This window comes from Aethalodelphis obliquidens, unplaced genomic scaffold (genome assembly GCF_003676395.1).
Source record: "Aethalodelphis obliquidens isolate GAN/ISIS:26980383/991018 unplaced genomic scaffold, ASM367639v1 scaffold2, whole genome shotgun sequence".
Classification (NCBI taxonomy): Eukaryota; Metazoa; Chordata; class Mammalia; order Artiodactyla; family Delphinidae; genus Aethalodelphis; species Aethalodelphis obliquidens.
In genome coordinates, this window is record NW_020837946.1 from 71169665 (window position 1) to 71190897 (window position 21233).

Consider the following 21233-nt stretch of genomic DNA (forward strand, 5'->3'; position numbering starts at 1 on the left):
GCAACGGGAGAGGCCACAGCAGTGAGAGGCCTGCATACAGAAAAAAAAAAAAAAAAAATCAGAATGCATTTAATAATACATGTTTGCCTTCACATAAAGTTTTACTCATATCTCTTGTAATATTTCTCATATTAGTCTTTCCTATAATTTTTTCATTTTTCTTTTAATGTTTATTGAATAGCATGGGAGTATGCAGTTTTTTTTAAACTTTTTTAGCTCCTGGGATAAGCTTACTTTTCTTATTTTTCTGAGTGTGATATGTTTCAACCATACAGAAAAGTATAGGGACAATATACTTTGAATAAATTTCCATGTCTAATGTTACTGATTTGTGGTCAGAGAATGAAATCTAGATAGATACTTTTATTTATGGATGTTTTATAGTGACAAGTATAGGATCAAAGCTTTAAGGTGAGTTCTCTATTGTGTGGTACACCATTTGTCATTATAAAAAGTTTATAAACATCTAATGAGTTGAATTAACAGTCATTACTTTTTTGCTTACTTGCAACGTCAAGAAGGAGAGCAGAGTGTTAAATATTATTATAATTGTGTATTTGTCTTCTAACAGTTTTTCTTTATCTGTTTTAAAGATGTATTCATCAATATCACCACTATTTTGTTCTATAATTTCTAAAGTTAATTGCCCTTTCCCATGTTTTGAAAGTTTATTAGAAGACACAGACCTACTAGAGAATGGACTTGAGGATATGGGGAGGGGGAAGGGTAAGCTGTGACAAAGTAAGAGAGTGGCATGGACATATATACACTACCAAATGTAAAATAGATAGCTAGTGGGAAGCAGCCGCATAGCACAGGGAGATCAGCTCGGTGCTTTGTGACCACCTAGAGGGGTGGGATAGGGAGAGTGGGAGGGAGGGAGACACAAGAGGGAAGAGATATGGAAACATATGTATATGTATAACTGATTCACTTTGTTATAAAGCAGAAACTAACACACCATTGTAAAGCAATTATGCTCCAATAAAGATGTTAAAAAAAAAAAAAAGAAAGTTTATCAGGATTTTCTTAGTGATTTCATGGTCAGCTCCTTAATGGAGTTTTTTACAGGAAGAAAAATCCAATTTGGAATATAAAGTTCCCTTGCTGGGATCTTCAGACTGTTAGTTTCATAATTGCTTGTACATATTTGCCTTTTTGTTTAGATTTTTGATGAAGAGGGGTCCTACCACTGTGCTCTAATGCTCAACCTCCAAAAGTCACCTTTTACTGGGACGTGGAATTTTACTTCCTGCAGTGAACACCATACTCTGTCTCTCTGTCAGAAATATTCAGGTATAGATTATTATTTAGATAACTATGGTACTTTATGCTGTTAGATATGTACAGTACTTTTTCACAAAAAAACTTATAAATTAATATTAATTTGTAATCATACAGCTTCCTTAAAATTTTAGCATGACTAAATCCATACTGGCTCAGTGAGTCAAATTAGCTCAAGTAGAATGTGATTTTTTGTCAAGATCATTGCCATAATTAAATATCAAAATTAAGTATCCAATGGAGTTTGTTAATCGGTGTTATCTAATGACAGTAAATTATGGTTGCATTTTGTTCTCCTTTCTACTCTGGAATTTTTCAGATTTTACTGTCATGAGGAAAGGAGGAGAAAAAAAATGTTTTTAACTGAGTTCGGTATAAACAATCACGGTTAAATTTAGGACTCAAAAAAAAAAAAAGGATGTGAAGCATTATAAATGGATCACTGTCTATGCCCTCCTATAATCCAAATAAAAGTAAAATGTTTACTTAAAAGTAGGAATCATCTATATATTCAAAAAGATTTTTTTTAAAGGTATTAAATCGTTTTCATTGGTCACAGTAAGTTTTTAAACAAACAATTAAAAAAAAAAACCTTTGCCATGTAATGAGAACTTCAAGTAGCTAATCCATGTGCTTCTGGGTTTTTATTTTATTTTATTTTTATACAGCAGGTTCTTATTATATATTTTATACATATTAGTGTGTATATGTCAATCCCAATCTCCCAATTCATACATTTGTTCTCTACATCTGTGTCTCTGTTTCTGCCTTGCAAACCAGTTCATCTGTACCATTTTTCTAGATTCCACATGTTTGCATTAATATACGATATTTGTTTTTCTTTTTCTGATTTACATCACTCTGTATAACAGTCTCTAGGTCCATCCATGTCTCTACAAATGACCCAGTTTCATTCCTTTTTATGGCTGAGTAATATTCCATTGTATATATGTACCACATCTTCTTTGTCCATTTGTCTGTCGATGGGCATTTAGGTTGCTTCCATGGCCTGGCTCTTGTAAGTAGTGCTGCAGTGAACGTTGTGGTACATGCCTCTTTTTGAATTACGGTTTTCTCAGGGGATATGCCCAGTAGTGGGATTGCTGTGTCATGTGGTAATTCTATTTTTAGTTTTTTAAGGCACTTCCATACTGTTCTCCACAGTGGCTGTATCAATTTACATTCCCACCAACAGTGCAAGAGGGTTCCCTTTTCTCCACACCCTCTCCAGCATTTGTTGTTTGTAGATTTTCTGATGATGACCATTCTTACCGGTGTGAGGTGATACCTCATTGTAGTTTTGATTTGCATTTCTCTAATAATTAGTGATGTTGAGCAGCTTTTCATGTGCTTCTTGGCCATCTGGATGTCTTCTTTGGAGAAATGTCTATTTAGGTCTTCCGCCCATTTTTTGATTGGGTTGTTTGTTTTTTCAATATTGAGCTGCATGAGCTGTTTATATATTTTGGAGATTAATCCTTTGTCCATTGATTCATTTGCAAATATTTTCTCCCATTCCGAGGGTTGCCTTTTCATCTTGTTTATAGTTTCCTTTGCTGTGCAAAAGCTTTTAAGTTTCTTTAGGTCCCATTTGTTTATTTTTGTTTTTATTTCCATTGCTCTAAGAGGTGGGTCAAAAAAGATGTTGCTATGATTTATGTCATAGAGTGTTCTACCTGTGTTTTCCTCTAAGAGTTTGATAGTGTCAGGTCTTACATTTAGGTCTCTAATCCATTTTGAGTTTATTTTTGTGGATGGTGTTAGGGAGTGTTCTAATTTCATTCATTTACATGTAGCTGTCCAGTTTTCCCAGCACCATTTATTGAAGAGACTATCTTTTCTCCATTGTGTATCCTTGCCTCCTTTGCCATAGATCAGTTGACCATGGCTGCGTGGGTTTATCTCTGGGCTTTCTATCCTGTTCCATTGATCTATATTTTTGTTTTTGTGCCAGTACCATATTGTCTTGATGACTGTAGCTTTGTAGTATAGTGTGAAGTCAGGGAGTCTGATTCCTTCTGCTTAGTTTTATTCCCTCAAGACTGCTTTGGCTATTCAGGGTCTTTTGTGTCTCCATACAAATTTTAAGATATTTTGTTCTAGTTCTGTAAAAAATGCCATTGGTAATTTGATAGGGATTGCATTGAATCTGTAGATTGCTTTGGGTAGTGTGATCATTTTCACAATATTGATTCTACTAATCCAAGAACATGGTATATCTCTCCATCTGTTTGTCTCATCTTTGATTTCTTTCATCAGTGTCTTACAGTTTTCTGAGTACTCCATGTGCTTCTGAAGAACTTTTTGCTAAATTAATCTTTGCTCATTTGTCTCATACTTTTTAGTAACTGCCTTTTTCAGAGAGGTACTGTAAATCAATAATTCAAATATATCCTCTTAGGGGTGGTTGTATACATTTTTTCGTGGGTTCTCCCAGATGAAAACTTGTAAGGGGACACCCAACACCTCCTGTTGAAGCAGTTCAAACAAAGGAAGAATTCGACACCGATCTGAAATGGTAATCTTATTGCCATTAGAAGTCGTCTACTTTTATTTATAGCTTTTCTCCTATTGCAGTTTACTTTTATTTATAGCTTTTCTCCTTCCTAAATCAGATCAACTAAATCAGAATTTTGTTCTAATTGTAAAAAACAAATTTGTGGTTCACAAATTTACCTAAGGTATACAGCAAAACATACCTAGTTCTCCCGCCCAAAGTCTAAAATAAATGAATAGATAAGTAATACCTAAAGTACATTATTACAGGGAGAAATTTGAAAAAACGTCCCATGACTTGCCAAGTAGGTGGTTTTTGTGGCTTTATTTTTCTTTTACACACAGAAATTGAAAGCAGACAGACCTTGCAGAATACTTCAGAAACTGTGAAGTATCAAAATAATCTGTACAAAATAATGCTGAAGACTCTGACTTGGACTGATGCTCTAAAGGAGTGCCAGAAAGAAAACATGCAGCTGGTGAGCATCACAGACCCTTACCAGCAGGCCTTCCTGACTGTGCAGGCGGTCCTTCATAACAGTTCTTTATGGATTGGACTCTCCAGTCATGACGTAAGTTTTCAGTCCCACTGCCAGGATTGGGTGACGGAATGTGACATTTTTTATTGCACACAGCATCTTTCATATCAGACTAAAAGAAACCAGAGATCATAAAATCTTACTCCAGTGAAGGAATTTCATGAGGTATGTCATTTTTAGCAGCAGTCATCTTTCCACTGTTGAAAGATCAGGTGCTTTATCGTTTAGCTTAAGAAAAATGTCTAATGGACATAGGTAGCTGAGCACTTCTTTTTATTTATTCCAATCGAAGATGGAGCTGGAATCAGGAGCTGCCATGTCTCCTCAGCCAATGAAAAGAAGAGAGGGAGGGAAGAATTAAAAATTCAGATGGGGTTGGGTGAGCAGAAGCCCATGAACGTTATTAAAGGGCTTTTTATCCCTTTCCGAATCAGCAGAGTGAAATTAAGCCACTCTGCAAAGGGATTAGAATAGCATTTTGCCACATCTCAAGCCCTGATCTTGGGTACTTCTCATTCATTTCATAGCCCAGCAAAGAATGCTAGTCTCCTGTTAATTCCCAGCACTAAACTACATACATGTAGCACAAACAGGAATGTTTATGCTACTAAAGCTTTTGGCTATAATTAATAGGGAATCTTTTTTTTTTTTAAATAAAGCTGTAGCATTCCTCTTAGCATTGTAGGCCATTTTTGCCTCTTTTCTGAGCCTTGTATGTAATAAGCTGGTGCTCTGCCCACGGAGATGTATTGAAAAGTAAGATATAGGGCTGGTATAAGAGGCTGCGTACGTTGTGCACTGATGGGGGTGCCACTTATTTATAAAGATTGTGATGTGAATTTTGCTTCCTGCGTCTGTGCAGTGTGTGACCCGTAAAGCCCTAGTTAGATAAGTGTCACCTGAACCAGTATTCCTAATCCACTCTCGGAGGGAAGGTAATTGGGAGAGTAGGAAAGAAGTGTCCATTGCATTATGAAGCAAACCTGAGTTATGTAGATGGTAGGCTAACCCTCAGTATACCAAGATGGTTTTAGGGCTGCATGGAGAAAATGTGATTGAAGACAAGTTAAGTCCTTGCGCAAACCCCAAGTTGAACTGGAGAATGGATGAAAAACTTAAGACTCAGAAGTAAACATTATCTTTGACAGACTCTGGACTTACTACCACCAGCATTTGTCAGAAGCTCAATTAAAGAAGCAGTATTTAGAAATTGCTTGAAGACTGGCTTCTCCAAAATTCTGGATTTTAAAATGTACCCTCAGGTCCAGCCAGGTTATCAGCTTGAACTGCTTCCCTAGACCTCACAGTATCAATTCCTTCATAACATTGCTTTACTTCCTTTCTCTTTTGTGTTTGGCATTATGTGAAACCCATCACTGTGTCTCTTGTGCGGGTGGTAATTAAGTTATCACATTTCCTAGTTTTAACCACCTTAAACCTTTTTAAACAAAAGCAGTATTGTCGCTGGAGAAAAATCATGAAGTTAGAATAAATTAAAAGAATAAAATTGGAATCACCTATAATTCCAGTATCTAGTGATAAATGTGGTTTAAATATTTGGTATATATCCTTCAAGTTATTTTTCTATGTACACGTATTTATTTTTAAGGCACTTCGGATCATACAGTTTTGTAACTTTATTTCCCCACTTGATGATTTCGGTCTTCTTTCTTATCCTATTTTCAGTCATCACCTGTGTTTTTCTTTTCCCTTTTGCTCTTTAACATATTAAATTTTACATAGCTCTTTCTTTTGTATCTTCATGAGCTGCCTGAAATCTTTGGAACATGGCAGAGTGTAAGTAAATACAACTTTACATTGAAAGCAATGGGAAGGTTTTGAAAGATTTTAAACATGGTAGTAACAATATCAGATTTTGACTTGAGAAAAACTATGCTGGGCAGAAGCTGGGGAAGGAAGTGAGCAGTCCAGAGATAGAAGACCAGTTAGAGTTTCTTGTAGACATTCATGCAGGAAATGATGTTGGTCTGGACCGAGGCATGTTTACAGTGTCTGCAGTGCAGCAGTTCTGGGTTATAGAAGGTCTGGAGTGTGGCTGTGAGAGCAGGTCACTCGAGTACATAGAAGTGAAAGTCCATAGAAGAAGAGGAAGTCAAGAAGGCTTGGGAACGGGGTGAGTCATCCACATGAACATAGACGTCCCTAAGTCAGTGGTAGGACCAGGAGGACAGAGCAGGGCATGGGACACCTCCTTAGTAAATATCAGGAAGGAGCAAGGGGGCCAAGACCAAAGTGAATGTCAGAGAGACGGAAGGACTCTGGGAGTTTGCCAAGACCTCAGTGAATGTCAGACAAGAAGGGCATAAACCTCAAAGGAAATGACTGAAGGAAATAAAAATACCCACTACCTCATTCTCATGGCTCTGTGATATCTGAGACTAAAAAAAACAAGCAGCCTTCCCTTGTGGGTGCTGAAAGGAACTTATTCTATTAGAAAAGACAGGTTTTAATTAAGATCAATCAAGGTCTAGAATTTAGTGAAGAGATACTTACAGTCTTAATAAAGAGATTTAGTGTTCAGTAAAGAGATGGTGGGAGTGGGATGACTTATCTACAAGGAACAGAAGTTCCAAAGGCCCAGGGACCTGGGTTAGTTGGGAGTGCAACAAGGGGGAAGGAATCCAGGGTAATACTCAGTACAGGCAATATCACAGGGGCAAAGGGCCACATTTGAGGCCACTTGGTTTAGAGATTAACTGGCCATAAGTTTACAACTGGAACACTGGTAGAGAACACTTCTGAATGAAACAGTTGGCGGTGTTGAGGTTTGACCACATTTGCTAGTTTTGGTTCACTAAGGAGACTGTGAGACTGTGTGTGGCCTTTGGCCCAATGTTCCAAATAAACCAGTGATGCAAAATTGCCCCAGGCCTCAGGAAAGCATAGCACAGTGGGTCAGTGTGGAAGGGCTGGTGCTCTGGCAGCACCACAGGAAAACTCAGGCAGGCCTGTACTTCACAATCCATCTCCTGCACATCTGTACCTACCTTGTAAAGCCTCTCTCAAGACAGGTGGGTGGTCAGGCCCTTGTCAGGATGTAAAGATAGATGTTCACAGACTTCTAGCGCACAATAGAATGTAGTGAATAAGGAAGTTTCTCTTCAAAGACAAATGTGAAAAGCGTGGTGTGAGATCCACAGGGCCTGAAGGTTTAAGAGGAAGGGAGCTGACGTCTCTGTAGCTCTTCTTGTGTACCAGATAGCCACTGACTTATGTGTCTTACACGTTACCCCATTAATTCCAACCCCATGAGATTAAGTGTCACATCCATTTAATAGATGAAGGGATGGAAAAGTGGCAAGGTAATGCCACAATCAAAAGCTAACAAGTGACCGAACCGGAATTCAAAACTAGGTATGCTTAGCTCTAAAGCCCGTGTTCTTTCCACTACTACATATTATCTCTAAGTTAATCAGAGCTTACAGTGGTCCTCACTCCATTTTAGCTTTCTGATTTCCAACAACCAATGGTTCCAATTATGTGTGAGGCAGCAAAGCATAATGGTTCAGACCATGGACTCCAGGGCCTAATGGCCTGGATTTGTATCCCAACACTGTGGTTTACATTCTGTGTGACTGTGCACATTACATGACTTCAGTTTTCTCATCTGTAAAATGGATATAATAATAGTACCTATCTCGTATGGTTGTTATGAGGATTATATAATATTTGCAGAGTACCTAAAACAATGCCCGGTATGTGGTAAGTGCTGTGTAAATATGTGCTAAACATAAGATAAAATTAAAAATTATTAGATTGGGGACTTCCCTGGTGGAGCAGTGGTTAAGAATCCACCTGCCAGTGCAGGGGACACGGGTTCAAGCCCTGGTCTGGGAAGATCCCACATGCCACGGAGCAGCTAAGCCCATGCACCACAACTACTGAGCTCACACACCACAACTACTGAAGCCTGCATGCCTAGAGCCCATGCTCTGCAACAAGAGAAGCCACCACAATGAGAAGCCCACGCACTGCAATGAAGAGTAGCCCCAGCTCGCCAGAACTAGAGAAAGCCCGTGTGCAGCAACGAAGACCCAACACAGCCAAAAATAAATAAATAAAATTAAACAAATTTAAAAATTATTAGATCGACCACGAGGGTCAAAATCATACAATAGGGATAACATGAAGTGTAACCACTTAAGATATATTTCTGCTCCATACAGGATGAACTCAACTTTGGTTGGTCAGATGGGAAACATCTTCAATTTAGTCGCTGGGCTGAAAATAATGAACAACTTGAAGACTGTGTAGTATTAGACACTGATGGATTCTGGAAAACATCTGACTGCGATAATAATCAACCAGGCGCTATTTGCTATTATTCAGGAAGTATGCTAATTTCAAATATTTTAATTCTTAAATTGTTATCAGTCTCATGAGTAGTGGAATTTTGAGGAAATGGTTTTGTAAAATCTGGTTTTAAAATTATAAAGCAATTATAATCATGTCCTTTTTACAACAAAATCTGTTGTGAAAATTTGTATTTGAGGAGAATTATTATATGTTAAATATTTTGTCATTGATTTATTTTAGATATGTTTTATCTTTATTTTTGTCACCTGACGATAGTAATTGACCTTTGAGTTTTAAGTCCTTGTTAGCCTCATTTTGCGTACATTTTGTGTCTATATTCTTATGGAAAACTTACACTTGTGGGAATTCTTTTGTAATTCTTATCATCAATGCTTAACATTTCTTTTATGAGTCACTGTTAAGATTCATTTGGTTGCTAACAGTAATTAGCTCACGCTAGCTTAAGCCAAAAGGAAAATTTAGATCCTCAGAAATGGGGATAGAGCTGAGCCTCCCGAGGAGAGGGGATCTCAAAGCCAGAGATGCTGTCTTGCACCTCTCCTTTCTGTTTCTCTCAGTGGATCTGCACTCTTCTCTTTATGTACTTCCTGCTTCTCTCTGCACTTCCTGCTTCTCTCTGCACATGGTGAAACATGGCAGCTCTGCAGCTTTCAATTTTAGCCGTAACTGGAGATGAATTGACTATCTCTGAATTCCACTTTTCAAATCTGAAAAGAATTGAAAGAGAGAATCTGATAGACTCAACTTAAGTCAGATATGCCGTCTCTAGCCCAGTCGGAGGAAAGTGGTTTTACAGCTTCCAGGGGCCCACATTTGTGGGTTTGTGGTTAGAAAAAACACTACTTCACAAAGGGAGTTGCTGTGAGCTGGAAGAAATATTGCATAGTCTCTACCATGTGTTGAATCAGTGTGATTGGCTTTGAATAGAGCATATCTCTATTTGCATCTTTTTGAATCTGTGGCCTTTTCATAAAATGAAAAAGAAATGCTGAATTCAGATTTTTCTAGATGTCAGATTTTAAATTATTTCTGTTTGCTTTGGTTAAAGCAATAACTTATTTAGAACATCAAGTATTTCATAAAATGTTCTTTTAAAGTTAGAGAAGGTATCAGTAACCAGAAAATTGAAGATGAATTCTCAAAGTCATATTTAGGTGCCTCTTATTATGTTTGTATAGTTTCTCTGAAGTGGCCCCTTGTATTAGAAGTTTGGTGATGCAGGAAGACAGAAACTGCATTTAACCTAATAACACCTCATTTTCCACATTCTTCTACTCATTCCACATCAGGGAAAAGACAATTGTATTAAGTAATTTCCTTCCTACAGAAAGCCGGTTAAGAGGTCACATTTTATTTGAGCATAAACAGAACAAGCATCACCAGGATATTATTTCTTGGCTTCCTGAATATTTCCTACAAATCAAGTCTAAATATGATGAACAGGATTTAACATTTATATCTGAAGTTAGAATTCTTACCATTAATTCTTTTTCTAGATGAGACTGAAAAAGAGGTCAAACCAGTTAACAGTGTTCGATGTCCGTCTCCTGTTCTAAATACTCCATGGATACCATTTGAGAACTCTTGCTACAATTTCATGATAACAAAGAATAGATATATAGTGACAACACGAGATGAAGTTCATTCTCAATGCCAGACACTGAGTGAGTATGTTGTATGGCCGTTATATGTTGCATTGTGCTCGTTAGTAAACAAATCTCATCTGAGTGTATTATATTCAATAAATATTTCTAATTAGCGCTAGTAACTAGAACTCAAAAATATTCATCTCCTAATTTCTACATTATCAATGACAAAGTATGAAAATTTGTGTTTAGTTAAAATGGAAAGTATAGGAGTTATCTCCTTTCTTACCCATCCATTAGGGAACTAGTCTCTCTTTAGATGTATAAATGGGTTCTACTTAAAAAGAGAAAGAAATGACACTAGAGAGCAGAGAGCTGGATATTAAATCAAGTTAGGCTGTGGGCAGAGAGAAAATAGGCCAGTTTGAGTAGTTGAAAACTTAGATAAGCCAGAAAGAAGCAGCTCTGCTTAAAAGAAATACACATTTCATACTTTCAGCTCTCAGGACTCTCCAGATATTTCCTATGAGATCCACTGAGGATCTGTGACTTTTGAACAATGGACCCATCAACTTTATAGGAAGTTCCTATGGAAAATGTCAAACCGTTATTCCCCAAAGTGTGTTCTGTGGAACACTACTCTTGAGATGTTCTGTAAAGAAAAAGATCCTTAGTTAAAGAACAAGGGTGAGAAATACCACACATCTTCACTTCCTTTTAAACATTATCAAATGTGCATTAGCATATACTTTAAGAAATACTGACATGAATGAACTAGTTTACTTTTGGTTAACCAAAATTTGTAAAGCTTTTTTCAATGTAGCTCTTTTCCGAGGAACACACTTTGGGAAATATTAAACTTTTAAAATCCTGTTATAACAGTCATCGCTAAGGAAAAGGAAGGTCTGTCTTTTAGCCCATCTAAGAGGTTTTTATTTATTATAGTCTTTGACAGTGTGTCATTAATATAGGTAGATTTGTACCAACTCAAAATAAGCCTTAAATGGGGAAAAGGAAAGTGAATCAATGTTTCAAATTCTCCTCTCAGCTACTAGTTTTCCACTATTCTGTGAGACCAAATTGAAGATCAAAACGTTTGAAAGGGCTTCCCTGCCGTGGCGCAGTGGTTGGGAGTCCACCTGCCGATGCAGGGGACATGGGTTCGTGTCCCAGTCCGGGAGGATCCCACATGCCGCGGAGCGGCTGGGCCCGTGAGCCATGGCCGCTGAGCCTGCGCATCCGGAGCCTGTGCTCCGCAACGGGAGAGGCCACAGCAGTGAGAGGCCCACGTACCGCAAGAAAAAAAAAAAAAAAAAGTTTGAAAATGTTTTAACCTATTCATTTAGTACAACAAGATAGTTTTAATTTATATGTCTTTCTTATTTTCTACTATTGTTTAAGTTTTGGAGTGTGTTAAACTGGGAAATAAAAATGACTAAATCTATCAAAGTGTTCTAAATAATTAATTATTTAAATTATTGACTCTTTTTTATTTAACAGATCCAAAATCACATATTCTGAGTATTCGAGATGAAAAAGAGAATAACTTTGTTCTTGAGCAGCTTCTACGCTACCATTACATGGCTTCATGGGTCATGTTAGGTATAACTTATGAAAGTAAGTTGTAAATCTACTGTTTTTCACTATTTATATTCATAGTTCATTATAAACTACTTGTTTATCAAGCTGTGAAAGTATATTCTTCAGAGTATATGTTAATCAGTATACAAAATTATAATTATGCACTTAGCATAACTTAATACAAATACCAAGACAGTTTTTGTATCTCTGCTCTGCCACTAAAATGCCTTTACCACCAAGCTTAGAGTTAAATGGTGGAAAATAATTTCCTTTCTTCACCCTCCCTCCTAGCAGTACAAGACTAACTAAAATGACTGCACTCCTGCATAAATCTCCAATACTTACTTTATGTCTCTATGTATGTGGGATGAGTGAGAAGAGAAATACACTTCTACTAATGTTGCATCTTTGGTTTTATATCATTGGCTTGGGGTATACATTACAAAAATGAGACACATAGTCTGCCAATGGGATAGAATATTTGAGATTGCAAATGCCACAAATTCAAGATATAATTGCTATGAAAATTTTTTTTAAACACAGACTCTAATAATAGGGGAAATAAGATCAATTTAGAAGATACTCAATTAGAGGTATCCTGAAAATCATAAAGTTTTGGAATTAGAAAAAAATCACTGTGTGGGCATAAAGCATTAAAATCATACATTCACCCCAAAAAAGGGGCTTAATAAAGGGCACAGGACAATGATAGCTAGAGGTAGGGTAGGCAAAGCAACTTAATTACTCAAATCTGACCATTTTAAAAATAGTCTTCTCTTTGCTATCTAACCTGTCTCTTTCTTAGAATTACTCAGGTTTTTCTTAAATGTTTATGGCTTGCAGATGAGTTAACAAAAATTAAGCTATCAAGTAATGGGTAAGACTTGGGTTGCCAGCTGAAGATTAGTTCATCATGGTAGGACTTAGTTGCCCAATTCTTTTCTCTGATGATGCTTGAACACTCTTAAATTTAAGAATGGAAGAAAATGGAGAGGAACTAGGTAGAAAGTTCCCAGGCTTTACCTGAAAGTGACTGAGGAAACAATGATCCCATGTGGAGCAACAGAAACTATACCCAGGATATAGTTAGAGATTTCAATTGTACCCTTTGCTGTACTTTGTTAGTTATATTATCAGAAACAACTGAAAATGTATTCTGTATTCTGCAAAGCATTTTCAGATCTGTAGGCTTTTTTTTAAATCATCTTAACTTCTTTTATAAGATGTAGTTGTAACAAAACTTCTATTAAAATATACAGACATATGAGAGACATATAGAAAGATATTTCCAGCAAACAGTAAATTTGGCTTAAAACTAATTCTTACTGGCTTAATTTATATCCATAGCGGTTTTTTATCACTTAAATATGCTTAAATATTATTTAATTGTATATACCACCTATACAAAGGATTCTGGTTTTTTTTAAAGTTCTGACTCTTCAAAAGTAGGGCCGAGAATAGAAATTACTAAGAGAAGCCATGTGTCAACTGAGAGATATTTCAAGCCAAGTGAAAAAGTGACTCTTTTGTTATGACAGCTTTAGAAATATACCATTGCCCATCGCATTGGCCAGAAAATTGTAACTTTATTAACATTGGGGGAGAGGGAGAGAGGGACTCAAAGACATGAGGTGATATAAAGCAGCAAGCAAGAACCAAATCATATGTACCAGATTCCTTGTGTATCATGGCTGCAGGCAGATGTTTAGGTAGAATGCCTTGGGAGACGGTAATCAGTGAAAGGAAGAAATAACCAGGACAACAAGGAGTATGTGTAGGTAATAATGACATCATTCTTCATACCAATTCGTAATTTTAATAGGCCTAGCAACTTGTTTTACCAAAAACTTTAGTAAGGTATATTCACGTAGCATACAATTCAGCCATTTAAGGTGTACAATTTAGTGGCTTTTGGTATAGTCACAGGGTTGTGCAACTATCGCTGTCCCCCAAAGAAACATCATACCCATTTAGCAGTCCCTCCTCATTCCCCATCCCCTCTCCCAACCCTCAGCAACCACTGATCTATTTTCTGTCTCTACAGATTGCCTACTCTAGGTATTTCATGTACGTGAGATCATATAATATGTGACTATTTTGTGAATGGCTTATTCCACTTAGCGTAATGGTTTCGAGGTTTATGCATGTGGCACTGTAGCAAGTATCATTCCTTTTTTGGCTGAATAATATCCCATTGTATGGATATACCACATTTTATTTATCCATTCATTAGTTGATGGGTATTTAGGTTTTCACTTTTTTGATTATTATGAATAACATTCATGTACAAGTTTTTATGTGGATATATGTTTTTGTTTCTCTTGGGTATATACCTAGGAGTGGAATTGCTGGGTCTTTGTGTAACCCTTTGAAGAACTAACAGATGGTTTTCCAAAGCTGCTGTACCATTGTCCATTAGGGGTTCCAATTTCTCCATATCATGCCAACAGTTGCTTTTATGTGTTATGTTGATTATAGCCATTCCAGTGGGTACAAAGTGGTATCTCATTGAGGTTTTTATTTCATGTCCCTATTGATTAATGATATTAAACATCGTTTCGTGTGCTTATTGACTATTTGTATGTTATCTTTGGAGAAATCTATATTCTGATCCTTTTCCCATTTTTTAAATTATTTGTCTTTTTTATTACTGAGTTTTAAGCACTTTTTAATGTATTCTGGATATAAGTCCCTTGTCAAAGAAATGATCTGTAAATATTTTCTCTCATCACTTTCTTGGTAGTATAATTTGTAGCACAAAAACTTTAAAAATTTTAATGAAGCCCAGTTTGTCTATTTTTTATTTTATCACTTGTGTCTATCGACTTTGCCTATCCTAGGCTCGTGAAGACATACTCCTGTGTTTTCTTCTAAGAGTTTTATAGTTTTAGCTCTTACATATAGGTCTGTGATCAATTTTGAGTCTTTTGTATGGTGAAAGGAGAAGGTCCAGCTTCATTTTTTTTGCATGTAGATATCCTGTTGTCCCAGGAACTATTCTTTCCCCATTGAATTGTCTTGGCGCCCTTGTCAAAAATCAATTGACATATATTGTGCACAGTTTAGGTCCAGAGAAGAGGTTTCTATCACTAGTTTTATATATGTTAATTTTTTAAATAAAATAATTGTGTTAATTTCCATTACAGTTAAACATATATGTAGGAAAAAATGAATATTGGATGAAAAAGATAACAAAGTGTAAAGTTATTTCAGGATGGTAGAATGATAAATAAATATTAATTTTCATGTTTATAATGTGTACTTTCTATATTAAAAATAAGCATGGTTTACTGTTAGAAAATATTTTAGAGGGATACACATAATTATACAACCTTTTAGAAGGTGGTGAAAGAAGAAACAAAATTAGTTGAGTTTGAAATATTAACCTCATAAGTGTAATTCAAGTCTTGATTTAATCTCTAAGCGTAGAAAAAAGTGTTTCTTTTCTAGATAATTCTCTCATGTGGTCTGATAAGACCACGCTGTCATATACACACTGGAGATCAGGAAGACCAGCTGTAAAAAATGACAAGTTTTTTGCTGGCTTGAATACTGATGGTTTCTGGGATATTCAAACCTTCAATGTTGTTGAAGACATACTTTACTTTCACCAGCACAGCATTCTGGCTTGCAAAATTGAAATGGGTAAGTATTGCTGATGTAGGGTTTCTACTCCAGGGAAAGAGAATGTAAAGTCATTAGCTTCACTAGCGGGAATCATGCAGTTGTACTTTTTGAGTGGCTCCCTTGTATTCAGTCCTATGAGAGGCGCTGTAGACGTCACAGAGGAAGGAAAAGACACACTCCCTGGTGTCATGGTCTTGATCTCAAGGAATAAAATGTAGTTGGGGAGACAGCATTAAATGTTTATCACTGTTTTATGCAGGTTAGTCTTAGGTTATTTGGTACAGGCTTACATTTGTTGGGAAGTCAAAAGAGACCAATGAAAACAGGAATAATGAAAACAAAGAATGTACTGAGGAGGAGGGAAGACTTGGTTGGGCCTTGAAGGCTGGATAACATTTCTATAAATAAGGAAGTGTGTTTGGGTAGAGTGTTGACATTACAGGCCGAAAGTGAATGTCTCTCAACCTTGCCTAATTCCTTAAATACGTGTATTTTTAAATGCATGTCAGTTTTTAAATTTTCACAGCTTAAAAACTGTTCCTATGGCCATTCTGCTCTAAGTCCTCTGCTAACATGGAGCCCATCACAGTTGCATCCAGGCCCATTTTCTCCCTCCACAGTCCTGCAGAATAACTTTCTGATGCACCATTTCCATCAACAATCTCCAGGGATTCCCTATTATTAATTGCTTTGAGTTCATGTAAGCTTTTGAGACTTTTTAGAAACCAGAGTCTCTTCTAAAATTCTAGGCTTTCTCTCAGTCTCCATTTTTTTCCCCATTTTTGGTTCAGTAAGTATCTTTTCCTGTCACGCTGATCTCTTCACTGTCCCATGTACAGTGTATACCCATTCTCATTTGCACCTTTATTTATATGGTTTTTTTTCCTGTCATGATGTCTTCTACCTTCTTTTTTCTTTCCTTTTTAAATAAAATTTTCATTTTAGAATAGTTTTATATTTACAGAAAAGCCGCAGAGATACTACAGAGAATTCCCATATATACCATAACCAGTTTCCCCTGTTGTTGACATCTAACATTAGTATGGTACACTTGTCACAACAAATAAACCAATGTTGGTAAATTATTATTACCTAAAGTCCATACCTTGTTCAGATTTTCTTAGTTTTTACTTTATGTTGGTTTTCTGTTCAGGAATTCATCCAGGATACTGCGTTACACTTGGTCTTCATGTCTTCCTAGGTTCTTCTCAGCTGTGATAGTTTCTCAGATTTTCTTGCTTTTTTGGACAGTTTCAAGGAGCACTGGTCATGTGTTTTGTAGAATGTCCCTCAGTTTGGGTTGGCTGATGTTTTTCTCATGATTAAACTGGGGTTATGGGTTTGGGGTTTAGGGAAAAAACCACAGAGGTAAAATGTCATTCTCATCACATCCTGTGAAGGGTATATTCTGTCAGCATGACTTACTTACCACTGTTGATTTTAACCTGATCACCTGGGTCTAGGTAACGTTCATTAGCTTTCTCCACTGCAGAGTTACTCTTCTTCCCCCTTTCCATGTCATACTCTTTGTAAGGAAGTTACCATACTCAGTCCTTACTTGTGGAATGGAGAGTTATTCTCTATCTCCCTGAGGTGGGAAGTATCTATATAAGTTACTTGGAATTCTACACAGGAGATTTGTCTATTCTCTCCCGTTAAAAAAAATTTATTTCATCATTTATTTATATCAGCACAGGCTCATGGTTACTTATTTTATACTTTGGGTTATAATCTAATAGACTATATTATTTAATATTTTGCTCAAATTGTTTCAGATTTGGCCATTGGGAGCTCTTTTACTTGGCTTCTGTGTCCTTTTGAAATACCATCATTGTGGTTTTGTTATTACTGTTGTTTGTTTTTAGCTGACTTTCTGGTTACCTTATTTCTTTTTGGTCCTAATTTCATCTAATCTAAAGTCTGGAGATCTAATTTATCAAGCAGGTTTTCTGACTCCCTTAATTCAGATGACTCTTTCTTTCTCTAGTCAGTCACACATATTTTAGTGGTTAATTGTTTTGCCCTCATTTCAGGTGGTGTTGTTTTCTGTGCCCAACTAATATGTGAGCTCCTTAAATAAAAGACAATGTTTATCCCTTTTTTTAATCACTCAGACAATTGTAATAGTTAAGAGCCTATTATATATGCTGTGGCTATAAGAGAAAGTATGCATTTGACCTCCCTTATTAATAAGAGGCCCAGTTTTATTTATTTTTTATTTATTTTTTAAAGTATCTGATCAAGGCTATCCAAGGGTTCAGGGGAGGAACTTTTTTTTTTAAATATTGATTTATTGATTTATTTTTGGCTGTGTTGGGTCTTCGTTTCCGTGCCTGGGCTTTCTCTGGTTGTGGCAAGCGGGGGCCACTCTTCAACGCGGTGCGCGGGCCTCTCACTGTCGCGGCCTCTGTTGTTGTGGAGCACAGGCTCCAGATGCGCAGGCTCAGTAATTGTGGCTCACAGGCCCAGTTGCTCCGTGGCATGTGGGATCTTCCCAGACCAGGGCTCGAACCCGTGTCCCCTGCATTGGCAGGCAGATTCTCAACCACTGTGCCACCAGGGATGCCCCAGTTTTATTTAACTTTTGAAATGATTGCATGTCCAACCTTACCCAAAATATGTATTTTGAATAATTTAAATTTAATCACTAACACTTTTAATTTAAATATTACAGTTGACTACAAGGAAGACTATAATACTACTCTGCCACGGTTTATTCCACATGAAGGTGGTATTTATAATGTTATTCAAAAAAGGGTAACATGGTATGAAGCATTAAATACATGTTCTCAAAGTGGAGGTCATTTGGCAAGTGTTCATGACCAAAATGGCCAGCTTTTTCTGGAAGATATCGTAAAGCGCGATGGATTTCCACTATGGGTTGGGCTCTCAAGTCACGATGTAAGTCTTGTTTTGTTTTCCAGAAATTTTCCAAATATGTTAGAGGGCTGGAAATCTGAGCATAAGATATTAATTCAAAGTATAACATCAGATTAAGTCCTCGGATTACATTTGCATCCCATAGTGCTTTCTATCTTTTCACAACATAGAGCAAATGGAAAATTATATTTATAGAGTGATCTAGGCAAATGGCCAGGACTGCAGCTGCCCTGGGCACTGCCAAGCCATCCCAAGGGCTTAGTAGATTAATGTCTCAACGACACCCCTGTAACCTATTTGGGATAGACCAGTTGGAGAGCTGGTGAAAAGGGAATAGCACAGGATCAGAAAAACCTGAGTTCCAATACGAGTGGCAGGTCTTCTGTTTACATGTTGGGTGATCACAAGCAAGTTAAACCTTTGCAAGCTTATTTCCTCATCTGTAAAATTGGGGTGATAATGTTTTCCTTAATAGAGGATTATTAGCACAAAATTTATACTGTATAAGGTGCCAAGTAAAACTCTTAACATTAGGACTAATAGATGTATATTTTCTCCCCACTTTCCCCCTAGAAATTAACACTAATTTGAAAATAATTTTCTGCAGGTAAACACTATTCGAACCCTATTAATTAGTATATTCATGTACTGATAATGATGTCTAGTATACAAAAAATAGACATCTATTGAGATTAGAATTGAAGGCTTAATTTAAATAATCTTTAGAACAAAGTGGGGAAAATAAAAGGATGGCAAATTAGGATTATAGAATCGAGGACAAGTCAAAACTAATCTTCCCGTATGAGTTTCTTGGGAAGTATTTTTCTCTTCCAGACCCCTGCTGGTTGATGACTTCTGTAATATGAAAAAATCTAGCCAGAGACACAAACCACAAAACTATAAAACATAAAAGACAATATTTAGAATAATGTGAAGGTTGAGACTGTAAATCTGTAATTGTGACAAATGGAAGACATTTGCATGTCATCTAATTTCAAGTGTTATATAAACTCATCCTTTAAACAAAAAAAACAAATCTAGAGATATAGTAACCCTGTCTTTAACTTTAAAGTCCTATTTAAATTATCCCAGAGCAAATGTCTCAGATCAATGCATCAAAAATAAATCCCTGATTTTACAAGTAGGTCCAGATCTACAATACTTGTAAGCAAATAATTAACACTCCATCCCTGTATTTTTTATAGCATGCATGTTCTTCTTTTTTTTTTTAACATCTTTATTGGGGTATAATTGCTTTACAATGGTGTGTTAGTTTCTGCTTTATAACAAAGTGAATCAGTTATACATATACATATGTTCCCATATCTCTTCCCTCTTGCATCTCCCTCCCTCCCACCCTCCCTATCCCACCCCTCCAGGCGGTCACAAAGCACCGAGCTGATATCACTGTGCTATGCGGCTGCTTCCCACTAGCTATCTACCTTACGTTTGTTAGTGTATATATGTCCATGCCTCTCTCTCCATGCATGTTCTTCTTAATGTTCTTTTTGAAGTCATACATCTGAATTCAAGTTATCTCTATTATTCTTAACACAGGGAAGTGAATCAAGTTTTGAATGGTCTGATGGCAGTGCCTTTGACTACATCCCATGGAAAGATAAAAAATCTGCTGGAAATTGTGTTGTCTTGGATCCAAAAGGAATTTGGAAACATGAAAAATGCAACTCTGTTAAGGATGGTGCTATTTGTTATAAACCTACAAAATGTAAGACTTGATTTCAAATAACTGTATATTTACTGAAACGTGACATTTATTTTATGCACATGATTAAATACTCAAAGGAACTTTTTGTATATTTTAAATAAGGTTTATTCACAAGTCCTATCAAAATACTTTTGATACTTTGTGAAGAGAAACAAATATGATATGCCCATTCAGGGAATTTGTTCTCAAAGACTTTCAATTGTTCTGTCACTAGATGAGTTTTACTCTAGAATTTGTGAATTTTAATTTCACTTAGCAATGTTTTTCAAAGGCTGAGATGCTTCTTTTAAAAAAGGGTTCTACAGCATAGAAATTTGGGAAATACCTCTATGATTTACCATATTGATGGCTCTGAAAGTTTCTATAGTAAAGAGTTTCTATAGTAAAGAAATGTTTTGTGTAACTAAATGTTTTCCAAACATATAGGATCGTTAAAATCTAAGGAAAGAGCCCCTTCCATCAGGGACTGGACCTGGGGTCGTCCCTGGTGGGTGGAGTATGAATCATGATGAAGAGCACAAGAACCTACAACACAAGCTGCAGAGGCGCTCTGGGCAGGCCACGAGATGGTGGCCATGTGGTTATCTGAAGCTTCTGGTTCTCTCAGTGCTTACCATATTTTCTGTTCTGAAGAATCCTCAAGAGAAGATTTAACATTTGGAATTTCAATGGATTTAAGCAGAAGAAAATGTGAACACCTTATCTAGATATACGAGTGAATACAAGAAAAGGAGAATGATATAGAGAATGAGGAATAAAGACACAATCAAGAACTGACATCTTAGTTGTTAGGTATAGAAAATAAATTTAATCTTTTAGAAAAACAATTGAAATACATGAGAAATATGATAAAGTATGTAGAAATGGAGAGGACATCTGTGTCCTCTCCATTTCTACATACAGACTTTATAGGATAAAGGAGAATGAAACAGACTTTATAGGATAAAGAAAGAAACAGACTTTATAGGATAAAAAAAGAATGAAAACAGCTCAAATACAAATTCAGTGATGTACTGGGTTGAATGGTGTTCCCCAAAATGCATGTCCACCCAGAACCTCAGACTGTGACCTTATTTAGAAATAGTCTTTACAGAGGTCGTTAGTTACGATGAGGTCATACTGGATTAGGATGGCCCCTAAATCCAGTGACTGGTGTTCTTATAAGAGGAGAGACTC

The 21233-nt window shown here is 36.5% G+C and overlaps 1 protein-coding gene across 2 annotated transcripts in view; it reads left to right on the forward strand.

Annotated features, from left to right (window-relative positions):
- Nucleotides 1-21233, forward strand: part of LOC113632839 (CD302 antigen) — a 131212-nt gene that overhangs the window by 60575 nt on the left and 49404 nt on the right. For both annotated transcript variants that reach the window (XM_027130518.1, XM_027130498.1), the window contains exons 24-31: nucleotides 1167-1296; nucleotides 4126-4352; nucleotides 8507-8672; nucleotides 10154-10321; nucleotides 11744-11860; nucleotides 15275-15469; nucleotides 18126-18352; nucleotides 19889-20057. In XM_027130518.1, coding sequence (XP_026986319.1) covers nucleotides 1167-1296; nucleotides 4126-4352; nucleotides 8507-8672; nucleotides 10154-10321; nucleotides 11744-11860; nucleotides 15275-15469; nucleotides 18126-18352; nucleotides 19889-20057 — 1399 coding nt within the window. The remainder of the gene's footprint in view (nucleotides 1-1166; nucleotides 1297-4125; nucleotides 4353-8506; nucleotides 8673-10153; nucleotides 10322-11743; nucleotides 11861-15274; nucleotides 15470-18125; nucleotides 18353-19888; nucleotides 20058-21233) is intronic.